Source organism: Chaetura pelagica, unplaced genomic scaffold (genome assembly GCF_000747805.2).
Source record: "Chaetura pelagica isolate M959 unplaced genomic scaffold, ChaPel_1.0 scaffold185, whole genome shotgun sequence".
Classification (NCBI taxonomy): domain Eukaryota; kingdom Metazoa; phylum Chordata; class Aves; order Apodiformes; family Apodidae; genus Chaetura; species Chaetura pelagica.
Window position 1 is genome coordinate 306,450 of NW_009953207.1, and position 12,706 is coordinate 319,155.

General features: G+C 42.3%; 1 protein-coding gene across 1 annotated transcript in view; it reads right to left on the reverse strand.

Moving 5' to 3' along the window:
- Nucleotides 1-12,706, reverse strand: part of INPP5A (inositol polyphosphate-5-phosphatase, 40kDa) — a 198,818-nt gene that overhangs the window by 72,145 nt on the left and 113,967 nt on the right. The window contains exons 6-8 of the mRNA XM_009997546.1: nt 11,755-11,858; nt 4,691-4,743; nt 1,241-1,360 (exon numbers count right to left, since the gene is read on the reverse strand). Coding sequence (XP_009995848.1) covers nt 1,241-1,360; nt 4,691-4,743; nt 11,755-11,858 — 277 coding nt within the window. The remainder of the gene's footprint in view (nt 1-1,240; nt 1,361-4,690; nt 4,744-11,754; nt 11,859-12,706) is intronic.

The window sequence follows — 12,706 nt, forward strand, 5'->3', positions numbered from 1 at the left end:
CCCGAGGGACCTGCGGCCGCTGCCCCTGCCCCGCCTGCCCAGAGCCCCGGGCCAACAGCAGGTCTAATGTTCTGCTGCTGCTTTCCCCAGCCGAGGCCGCTGGCTTTAAGCCCCACCTCACGCCACAGGTCGCAGCGCAGGCCGGGGCTGCTCCGGAGAGACACTTTGAGCTGTTTCTCAGGCAAACGTGGAGTCCAGCAGCACCTTGTGAGAGCAACACCTGCTCACCCTGCCTGGACACGCACGCCCACGCAGCAAACGATTCCTTCTTACTCTAGAATAAGCTGTCGTCTTTTCTGACTTTATAAGTGCTCACTAGGGCAGCTGTAAGTTGTTGGGGTTTTTAGGCATATCCTCTGCATTGTTCCATCCACCAGATGAAGCAGCCACTGCAAACCACGGTGTTATTAATAACAGTGATGACTGCACACAAATGCTGTGCTGCTGCTTTAAAAAGATTACCTGCCTACTGCACTCGGCTAGTATTGAGATTAAAACCCCACAGGGCATAAGGCTGAGGGGGCTGAAGCAGCTGGAAGAGCTGGATTTGTTCACTGGAAAGAGGGCTAGGGGAGGACTTTGTTGCTGGCTTTATATATTTGGTAGCTACAGGAAAGACAGAGACAACTCTTCTCAGCGATGTACAGCAAAAGATGAGAGCAATGGACACAAACTGCTTTGAGGGACATTCTGAGTGGGTATTAGGAAGAAAATGTTTCACAGTGAGGGCAAATACAGCAAGGGGTGGCCCAGAGAAGTTGCAAACCACCATGTGTGGAGCTTTTTGAAGCTCAGCTGGATAAGCCCTGAACAACCTGATCTGGTGTTGAAGCAAGCCCTGCTCCAAGCAGGAGGATGGACATGAGACTCCCAGAGGTCCCTTCCAACTGGAGTAATTCTGCTATCCTGTAACTGAATCATACCTGAGTGACAGCTTTATTAGACACCACGCAGACTAAAAAGGAGCTAGGTTAACTAACACAGTTAAACAATAAACCTGCTTTCTACTCTACAAGCTTTGGTGACTTCAGATTCTCCAATCTCAGTAATTTAGTCAAAAGGGCAAGTAGCATAAACTGACCTGTCATTGGCACCACCTAGAAAACTCTGATAAAAAGTGGCCATTTTCAGTTCACAGAACAGAAACCTCTACATTGGTGAGTGTGGCTTTTGAAACATCTTTCATGCGCTGCTCATGAACACAGAAGATGGAGAGAGGCTGGTAGAGGCCAATACATACCTATCAAGTACATAGCCCAGAGCCTTATGCCGTATTCCTGAGTAAACCGATGGGCTTGTTTCCCAAGCAATTAAATTGGAAGCATCATGGAAAAGATGAATGTTTACCAAGTCAAAGGCACTATGACAAAAAAAGGGAAAAAAAAAAAGAAGATTCAGGATAAAAGAAAAAAAACATTTGTTGCATCAGCAAAGCATTCAACATAGTAACACTTTTTGTATTCTCTCTCGTTACCTTAATATTTACTCACACAAACTGTGCAAATTTAGTTATCACCACCAGACAATTGTAAAAGACTATCATCAAACTTTTGACAGCTCATCCACAGGTAAGGCTGCATCTAGACTTTTGCTTAAAACTTGCGTAATATAGAAAATAAAAAGCTGTTTGTCATTTACAATTTACAGAAACCAAGCAGTATCCTCTCACTAAAATATTTTTAGAACAAAATTGAAAGTCTAAACAAACAAATTCAAGTTTATAAAGCTGTAGCTAATTTACCTAGCAGACCTGTGGCTTTGCAATAAAATGAAAAGCTATTGACAGCAGAATTCTACTGACATTAAAGGCTAAATCATATCACTGCAGCTCCTTCTCTGTCCCTGTGTTGGAAGGGACCTTAGAGATCATCCAGTCCCACTCCCTGCATGGGCAGGGACACCTCCCACCAGCCCAGGTTGCTCCAAGCCCCATCCAACCGGCCCTTCAACACTGCCAGGGATGGGGCAGCCACAGCTTCCCTGGGCAACCTGGGCCAGGTTCTCACCACCCTCATCTTACACTATTTCTTCCTTACATCAAATGGACACCTCCCCTCTTTCGGTCAAAAACCACTGCCCCCTGTTCTGTCACTGCATGCCTTGGTAAAAACTCCTGTCTTTCTTGTATTCTACACTGAAAGGCCACAATAAGGTCTCCTTAGACCCTTCTCTTCTCCAGGCTGAGCAACCTCAGTTCTCTCAGCCCATTTGCATAGCAGAAGAGGAGTTTCTTTAAACTTCTTTTAAATTAAAACCCAGAAATTGAATACCTGAATAGAGGCAAGTCTGTCCTAGATGACTGTTATAAGAAAGAAGGCTATTTAAAATGCTTCATTCTCATATTCAGAAAAACACTGACAAAATTTGGCTGTAGCTGATCAAAGGAGGCAGGCACACCACGTGCCTGCAAACATCCTCAAGTTGGTGCATTCCTACATTTTATAATTTTATTCTCTACCCTATCCTCCCTACCTCTAGGTACATAAACTACATAAACTGAATTTAAGACTGCAATCGATTCAGGGCACTATCTTGCACCTACTAACAGAAGCCACTAAGAACTATTAGAATATAAATAAATAACATACCCCTCTACATTAAAAATGCTAAAAAAACCCCCAAAAGTGCACGCAGCTTGTGGTTCTATTTTGTTTTCTTAAAATGAAATCTCTGACTGCCCCAAGGTTCCTTAATTCTTCATTCACACTGAAGATAAGCTTATGAAAAATAATAAGTGTGAAAAATCTGGATTCACAGAGGAACTCAACGGGGGCAGATCACTGAATCACAGAGGAGAAAAAAGAGGACAGTTTTCTGAAATATGTTCTTTTTTGTTTGTTTTTGGAAGCCCCCTGGTTTTGGTATGGATGCATTCTATAATGATATTTTCCTAGGCAAGGAAAATTAATAGCTCCTGTTCAGGGATTCACACAGAAGCACTAACAAGTCTCCTGGATATATTTTTATTAAACTATCAGCATGTAGAGATGTATAGATCAGAAAAGTCATGACTGTGAAAATGGCCAGAACTGCACACATAGCTCGGGTTGAAACACGTACCTAGATAGACATGGATAGATACATTCTGCGCTCAAATCCTAAGCAGGGTATTTTTTAAACCTATGTATTTTCTGTAATATTTCACTTTCATTCTCCAGAAATTGTTCACAGTGACTGACCCCTCCACCTCATGATTCAGAACAATTGAGATACTGTTGGATCCTGCGGATTACAACTGCAGATTCCTTCAGGCACAGAACTACCAGCACAGCTCACCTCATGACACCCAAAAGAGCTGGGAGCCTCCTCACTTTTACTGCCCAACACGGACACCTCAAGGAACACAAGCTTAGTGTATTGTCTCATCAGAACTGACTGCTCCTTCCAAGCTCTATCCCTTTCTAGCATCAACCTGCAAGAAAACATTTCCTTTACATCTATCTCTGAGGAACACTTCTTTCTCTTGGAAAGGCCTAAAAAGAAAGACATTTTTTCTGCAGACAGGAAATCCAAGAGGATAGGAGAGACATAACCTATATAATTCTTAAGATACAAGAGGAAAGGCTAGATCAGCAATTGTTGCTAAATACCCACTTCTGCAGATCTCTACTGCTCGAATCACAAGCCATGTCCTACGGATCTGGAAACATCAACAAGAACCTGCATTATTCCATGGCTGCCCTGCCTGATTTCTGGGCTACGTGTCTGTAAAAGGAGAACACTGACTGCTTTTCCATTTTTCACAAACTGTTTGTTTAATCTAATAAAAATGCTTATGGAAACCAACATGAACACTTCAGCAATCAAAAGTCAGCCTGTATGAACATTCAACAGACTTTAGAATCAAACTTAGAATTATAAAACATCAAATGACCACGGAAGTTAAAGTGTTGAGCACTCAAATACATTTAGGTGGCTGTAACATTAATAAGCAGTAAAGACCAAAACTATGACTAAATGAAAAAAGAATTGTTAGGTTTCCAGGTAGGACTAGAGAGGTCTGAACCATCTGTGGCTTTATTGAGTTGTCCTTCTGTTGAGGAAAATTTCCCAGTGTCTTGTACAACCAGCTGCTCTCCACAGCGTATATTACTACTATTATTGTTATTAAAGATGGCATTTTCTAACACAGATAGTAAATAGCTTCAGATCTCAGATACACCTCTGTTAACAGTGTTTGGCACTGCTTCTTCCAGACACACCTAGTGTGTAACACCACTGTGGTGTTAGCTTCTCCCTTCATAGCACTGCCCGCTCCTCCCAGCCCCCACCTGCAGGCTGTTGGATGATCCAAGAGCAAACCACATTTGTTTCCTCCGTAGATTTCCACAGCACAATTTATGAGGAATTCTCTCTTCCTCGGTGGCAGCAGTGGGGACACCTGTAACTCCACACTGTGGCCCTGGCCATGGACACCAGGAGTTTTTGATGATGTCCAACTGAGAGGCTGCTTGTGACCTGGATTATCCTGGGCTAATCACACCTCCATGGGAATACTGACATCACTTGTTGTCACGCATCACTTCAACTTACTGGGCATCATGTGCTCAATAAATAAAGCTAAGCAACTGTCTTGAAACCAACCTGTTCTATGAACAGACCAATCTGTTTATATTAATATCTTCTTTGAAACAGTGTTAACAAAAGTGTAGGCAATATACACATAATCAGAAACAAGGATGCAACGTACCAATCAGTAATACACCATCTCGTTCTAATGAAACCTTTTCTGGACCACTTGCACTGAAAAATAAGCAAATAACAGTCAGTCACCTTAAGTAGAGGATTACTGTGACAGTGAAACATACTTACACAGAGAACAACATGAAACAAAATTAATCCATGCACTGTAACTAACAAGCTCTACACATAAATTCAGGTACCTTGAAAACTCATATTCTGCCTCTTATAAATCCTGGAATTATTTATAATTTTGGTCCTGCAGCAGTTATAACCTTAGGTGTGAAATGAATCTAAGTCCTGGTAGTTGTTTCTAGATTAAAGAGAACCAATTAGGAAAGATTCACAACTGTATTTCTGCTGAGCCTAAACCTGCAAAGTCTTTCTGCCTGTGCACCAGTGTCTTCACTTCTTTGTAATTTTACCTGAACTTCAAAATGTCATCAGAGATTTACACTAAATTAAAATGAATGAGATCTGCTAGAAAGCTATTTCTCCTGCTGAGCCAACCCACCTAATATTTCTATAAAAGTTAAGGGGAATTTAAATAATGGTAAAACATTACATTTATCAAAACTGCAGCGTCTGCGAGAAAGCCACAAATCAGCTCATGCCAACGCCCAGCGCTTCGGATACAGCAACAGGGTTTTTCCAGCACCACTCAGGAGCCACTGCCATAAATTACAGCCTCCACAAAAAGACATGATTCTGCATCCTATTTATTCACTGTTAACAATGAACGTGGGGCTGGGCTAATGTTCTCTGGTAATGAATACTGCACCAGACAGGCCGAAATAATGATGCCAATGTTTGTGTAGCAAAGACTGCAGCTCCCCATCAAAAGCAGAGCTCCAGCCCTGGCAGAGCCCCCACCCAGGACTGCTGCCCTCCCAAGACACTGCGTCCCCAGGAGCCTTCCCAGATGGATCCAGCCAGCTCCTCGTGACATTCTCAAGTCCCAAATACTGCTGGTGTAGGGAGTGCCTCGCACAGGAGCTCACTGGATGTATAGAGGAGAGAAGAATATACACTTAAAAACGTTTAGCTAAATGTAAATATTGCCTATGGACAAAAGGAGAAAAATCTCCTCAAAGCAGAAGGATTATGCAGAAGAGATGGACTTCTCTTCTGAGCACACATGGTGTGCACCATCACCCTCGAGCTGGCTGGTGACTCCTGGCAGCTGACTGCACCCATTCTGCACCCACAGACGAGGGACAAGTTGTTCTGAGATGTTCAGCAGTAGGTTGCTGATGCTTATAGGTGCTGAGATTGTTCAAGAATTTGGACTTTTGAAAGTAAGTACATTTGCCTCGGTCTGGTAAGGTCAAATTCAGGGAGGGAACCCCAAGAGTTCACTACTCTGAAATGCAGCTGATGGGAGCTAACTTCTCTGAGTCCTTATTATTTTTTTCTTAGGAGATCCCAATTTCTGAGTTTTATTGAACTGCAGCTCTACTGAGAAAAATTCTGTGGTGACTGTGAATAAGTATCTATTTTATTGTAAATATTCTTTTTTCAAGACTGAAATACCTCTCCTGTAGATCAGCAGTCACTGTGGTCAATGCGGGGGCGGCTGGCAAGGGGCTAACACACCAAATCTTCCTGACAGTCCAGCTTTCCTGGCTGAACTACAAATCCCATAATCCAGTAAGGTCCCAGCTATTCACAGTTTCTGTGATGATCATGACAGCCCAGTTTCAACTTGAGATTTGGCAAAATGTCAATGTTTATTCAGAAGCAAAACAATGAAAAAGGTTAAATGATAAAAGCCTTCAAAATTGGCTTAAAGCTAATCTGTATCAAAAAAGGGGAGCTCTGTCATTTCGCTCTTAAAACTAACTGCACTGAACTTTTAATTACTGAAGTACAAGACAAGCCTATGATGAGGCCCAAGGTATTGTCCTCAATCAAGCCATAATTTTTCATTTGCTATTTTCCTCTTTGGCAACATGATAGGGACTTCAAAAGATGCAGCTCTGCAACAGAGCCAAGTAGATCCTGTTGCTCTGAGCCATACCCTGCTGGGCTTTCAGCATCTCCAAGGACAGCAAGTCCACAACCCATCTGCTGTCCTTCACCCTCACTTTGAGGTCCTCCCTTGCTTTGGAGACAGCAGTGAGCCCTGCCATGACCTCAGCCCAGGCCCCTTCCCCCTTGGATGTGCCCTGCCTGCTGCAACAGGCTCAGGCACCCACAAGCAGGTTAAGGTTTTGTGCAACCCTAGTGTTAAAGACCAAGAGTCCTGCCGTCAGCCACCACCCACCTCTCCAGCAGGCCCTCCCAGAGGACTTCACTTTGATCCTGTCACTGGTGGCCTCACCAACATGACCAACACCAGTGTAAAGCACAGCCAGCTCTGGGCACTGCTGCCTTACTTGTTTCCTGATGTCTACACTGATACAAGCCAATTAAAAGGTATTAGCCAGAGTTTACAGCTCATGACACAGTAAAACAGGCATTCCTTACAGCAGTTGGGCATCTCCTCACACATACACTGCACATGCTGGTTTTAAGGGCAGAGGGATGCATTAGAGGCTGTTTTGCCAAATGTTTACTTTACAGATGTAAGTGAACTTCTGACACCTTTCTGTTAGAAGGTCTTAAAAAATACATAAAATAAAAATAAAAATAATAATTTGAAAACTAGTCATTACATACTACCAGCCTTTTCTTTGTGAATAGAGTCTCTCAGGAGATGGTGCTGACCTTTTAAAACCCCCTCGAAACACCACCTACATAAATAACCTCTGCTACATCGGGTAAAAGGACCTCCAGACAACATTAACATGAAGAGAGAGGTTAGAGAGGGCTAATGTCAAAAAGCACTGTGAGCAATAAGTAATGCACACAAACCATGATTGATAATGACTAGCACAGAGCCTTAATTCATCTTTTCTCCATCATTTTACTGAGAGGGACCATATCAAATTAAATAGTGACCCAGCAAGGGTTTATTCAACCATACAAAGCAGGGCATGAAGGAAAGACATATTAAAGTGGCAATGACTGCAGTGTAATTGCAGCTTCTTAAAGGAACACCACGGGTCGGGGGAGAGGGGAGCCCTGGCAGGGGAAGCAGCTGAGCACCAAGAGCAACTGAGCCACGTCCAGCATCAACCCTGGGGACAGCTTCTCCTCAGCCCCCCCAGGAACCTGGGCTTCACCCACTCAAAACATGCTCAGTGTGTTTCACTAGCCAGGAAAAGGGACATACATACTGGCAATCACCCATGAAAGCCACAAAGAGCATAGTACCTGCCTCAGAATGACTTCCTTCCTCTCCTTAGATCAGCCTACTGAATTACAGAATTGATGCTCTTGTGTGTTTAGGAGTTTGTACACAAACTGTCCACAGTGCCTTTCTGATTTACCTGTATTTCAGAATAACATGCAGTACATGGAAAACTCGAGCCCAATCCAGCCTTTGAACACTATCAAACATTGTAACAGCACCATCCGTCATATTTTTACTGCTAAAGATTTTTTAAAGTCATTACATAAATTTAAAAGTCTGCAAATGAAAATATCTTATGGCACTCATCAAAGAAATGTATAGTGAGAGCTTAAGAGTATTAAGTCAATCTATCTAATGACAAAGTCTATTCTGTAGTGCAGTAATTGGTAATTTGCTTTTTGACATAATGCTTTCATTACCCTTTATTTACCAGAAAATACAGTATAAAGAACTTAGTAAGAACAGATCCACTGGAAGACCACAGTTAACTATCTCTACATAATGTAAGCAAATACAAGAACTACGTGAGAAAACCTACACTTGCCCACGTATTTTCACATACTAAGCCATGGGCCTTGCAAATCATGATTGCTGTCAGCTTCCTACCCCCCCGAGAAGTAGCCAACCAGCAGCAGTCATCATTTCCTCACTAAATGTTGTTTCAGAAGATGGAAAGAGAATAATGGTGCAACTTTTGAAAGGAATATCAAGTGAAGTATTTATCTGTAAGGAAGCTGTAAGGTTCAGTGTCAAGATGGCAGAAGGCCCCTGGGAGCGACAGGCAGGAGTGCAGAGGTTGGGGGCAGGAGTCTCAGGTGCCCCTTCAGCTGTTGCAGCTGGAAGGACCAGGTGGAGAAAGGGGAATGCAGGAGCATTGGGAAGACAGAGGGGCCCAGCCCTGCCAGCAGCTGAAGGAACTTTCTTTTTGGCTCTTGTATCTATTTCACTAAATCCTCCAAGGAACATTGAAGTCTATAATAATTCCTTTCTTTGGAGAAGCAGAATTTAGGCTTGATAGGAGAATAAACAATGGACCCCAGTTTCAGGTGCCCAACCCAAAGTATGACTGATTCTGTCATTCATTTCACTTGTTCTGAGGCTGCCGAGAGTCATTACAAAACTGATTTTATAAAAGAGCCATCAAAGGTAGAGATTTACAATATTTATGCTATTAAGGTAATTGCAGCACAGTGATAACATGGCAGTTGTCCTGGAGCTGCCAAGAACAGCAGGTTACACGACTTGTCCCCAGATGACACCATCAGAGCCCTGATCCTACAGCGCGTTTGCTGCTACGGGCAGGACCAGCCTCACTCAGCATTTGGTCACATTCTCTTGCAATTAAGGTTTCTTTAGGACTGATCTACACAGCAAAACTATATTATTGTTGGAGTACATGACTTAAAATAGTTACAAAAGCAGGAGTCGTGGACAGCAACGTGATGGTTTGGGTCTTATTCTGTGCCCAAGTAAAAGCCAGCACAGGAGAGCAGGAGGTTCCTCAGCTCCTGCTGGAGAACCTGACCAGCCTAGGCTGGGCAACCCGAGGACATCCATCCTCTGCAGCATAACTTGACACTTGCTTTGTTGTGCAATCTGTATATTTCCTCACACCAACATGTAAATTACCTTTAGATACTCATAACCTGAACACACTTAATGTCTTTAACTTCAATCAATAATTCATTTCTAATGTGTCTATTTAACATTAAGAACACAGAAGTTAGTAGGACCTCGTGCAGCCCAGCAGTGGAACCGCTGTGTAACCTCTGAAGTACAGAAATGTCATCCTTCCCCTTGCATATGAACTGCAGCTGAACATGCCTTATGTGGATTGCTGATAGTCTGGATGTTTCCACATACTGTATGTGGACAGAAGAACATTTTGGAAACAGAACTTAAAGAAGCACTATAACTTTGGAAAGAGAAAAGAAAATTGTTCCTTATTGTGGATCTCAAAACAACAATCTTAATCTTTATTTCAGCAGGTAGTGACTAGCTGATCCACCATCTGTAACCCAGCATAAAACCAGGTCAAGATGACACAGATAATCTGTACACTCTCAGAGAGGTGTCTACATTTTAAAATAGGAAAAAAAAAATCCTACTTCATGTCCCAGAAAGGGGATACCACATCTTTCACCTTACAGTATTAAGTCTCTTCTCAGATCTCCTGTTAATAGGATTCCTTTAGCCAGCAGATGGATTGTGAATACAGGCAGTTTCATCTACTAAAAGACAACATAAATCATCATTGAGAAAGGAGAGACCACAGTAAGGTTATCACCATACAGCCTTCTCCGTGAAAGGTTTGCATTAAAGCATTAGTGAAATTAATTCATCTTTCATAAGAGCTTTGAGCAGTATCTGTGATCTATGATAACAACCAATTTCTCACTATGGGAAAAAAAAAAAATTACTCAGGCCTGATAGACTACACAAATCTGCTTTTTTTTAAATGGCCTAACATTATCTGGAGTGTTGCTCCCAGAGGCATCATTTGAGTCTTATGCCTAGCCAAGAGGATCCATAAATCAAGACAGAAAGTTTTGTTAGTTTTATATGCAGTGGGCTGTAATTATTTTGAATTGCATTATGCCTCAATCATTGTAATTACTTTTAGATCATCCTTAAGCAGCAGTAATAAAAAGAAAAGAAATCAGTCTTAAACCATTTCTCACACAAAACATTGTAAAGTGGTACAAGAAGCCTGGCTAAAACACAGGAGAGCATGTAAATGCAATGTTTGGACAGGGATCCTGTGCATAAATTCAGCTGTGTCAATTCAAATTTTCCAAATACACATTATTTTGTGATTTTAATTAGCACTGTAATCACCAACACTCAGCTAGGAAGAAAACAGGTGATAACAAGATTAATCTAGCTTTAAAGATGGAAACCTGTGTATGGGAGGCAAATCTATGTCACTAGGTTTTTTTATGTTGCTGTGCTTGTGTGCTTGAGAAACTCCTTGGTCTTCTTTCCAAGCACGTTTGCACTATGCAAATATTTCTAAGTGTCTGTATTCACAAATTCTAAAATAAATTTTAAATTTCACCTAGTTACTTCTAATATTAAAGTAGCCATGTGCCTGTTTGATCCACAAGTATTACAGGAATTCCAACAGATTTCTTAACTTGGCTTGTAGGAAACACTAACCATTAAACCCCCACGTTCTAGATGAACTTAAGAAATTAATAATGAGGAAATAGAAGCCAGGACTGAGGAAGGGCCCTGCAGGCAAAGACTGCACTTGTGTGCACAGCAGAGAAAACACTTCTCTGTGCTTGTGCTCAGGGCTTGACCTTCACCTTCGGGCAGGCAGCACCGCCTGGTCCTGAGAGACAGTTGTGGGGCAGCTGAGAGGAGAACACCAGGTGTGTTCCTGCACCCACAGGACCCCCTGCTCCCCACGCTGGCAGGGCTGCAGCAGCAGCTGGGGGTGCTGAGCAGGCAGCAGCAGCCCCAGCATTGAGCTGCCCCTCTGGGAGCTGGTGGAACCCACCCAATGTGCCCCAGGCCCTGCCAAGGAGCAGGTCTCCCTGGAGCAGCCTGGCTGCTGGCTCTGTCTGCTATTTCCTCAGTTTTAAAGGCACAAACAAGGCTTTTCATCCTGTCTCCATCCTTCACAAGGATTTCCTACTACACAAAGAACTCATTTGAATTTGGCAAATCCACACAATGACTTCAAGTACGTATCAGAGGTGACAAGAGACCAAATGAACAGAAACTGGAAAAGCCCAGACTGGTTTCTGACCTTATTTACTACAGGGAGAGCAGCTGCTCAAGGAGTCAGAAAAACCAGAATCACACCTAATACTGGGAACTGCACATACCTCAGGGAAATAATCCTGTGGAAACTTCTCTTTTTCCAGCATGGGCGTGCTTTCTAAAGTGTCTGAGTAGATCTCTTTCCCAGTAACCTTTTTATACTTCTTAGCTAGGAAGAGACAGAAAGCATAATTAACATACAGATCTTTAACATTTTAAGCAACTTACAGCACTAATTGGCAAAGCAGTGATATCTGCAAAATAAGTGGTAGGGTCTTGTCAAATATATGAAAACACAGAGCTGTTCTGGGGAAAAAGGGACCACTAAGCCATGTATAAACACACTTGTTTATAACAGACATCTCCAGGCTATTCACTTTGGGGCACTGCTATTTTTACTGCCCAGAGCACTGTAAAGTACCATTCTCCCAGGAGATGCCTGGTTGTGTCCTCAGAAAGTATTTTGTCATCTACACTGGATCATTAACAGAAAAATTAAAGCACACTGAAGTGAAAATTACTACTTATTAGTAGTGATTATCTGTATTTCATTTAGAAACCTTTTTTCTGATTATAAGTCTACCTATGTTAAGCATCAGCTAATGCACACCTGTAACACATTATTAATCATCAAACATCTTTTACCCATCAAACAAGTACATAATCATTCGTTTAGAGCTGACACAGCAATGCTGGTTGAACTTGTAATGACAGGTGAGTGGACCACATTCTGAGAAGCCCATTCCTTTTGTGGAACTGATCTGAGGCAAACTTGTTAAATAAAATAATAATAATAATAAAAAATATCTGGGAGGGTAAGCTGCACCTCTGCCTGGAGGAATTCAGTGGTGCAGGAATGATGATCCAGCTACTGCACTGTCACAAATTCTCAAGGAAAACAAAATATGAGTCATCTTTTGGGGTTCAGAGGTCAACAAATCTCTTGGTTATCAGCATTTCAGGGAGGTAACATTTTTTGAAGTACAGACAATTCAACTTTGTAGCAAGGTGGGAAAG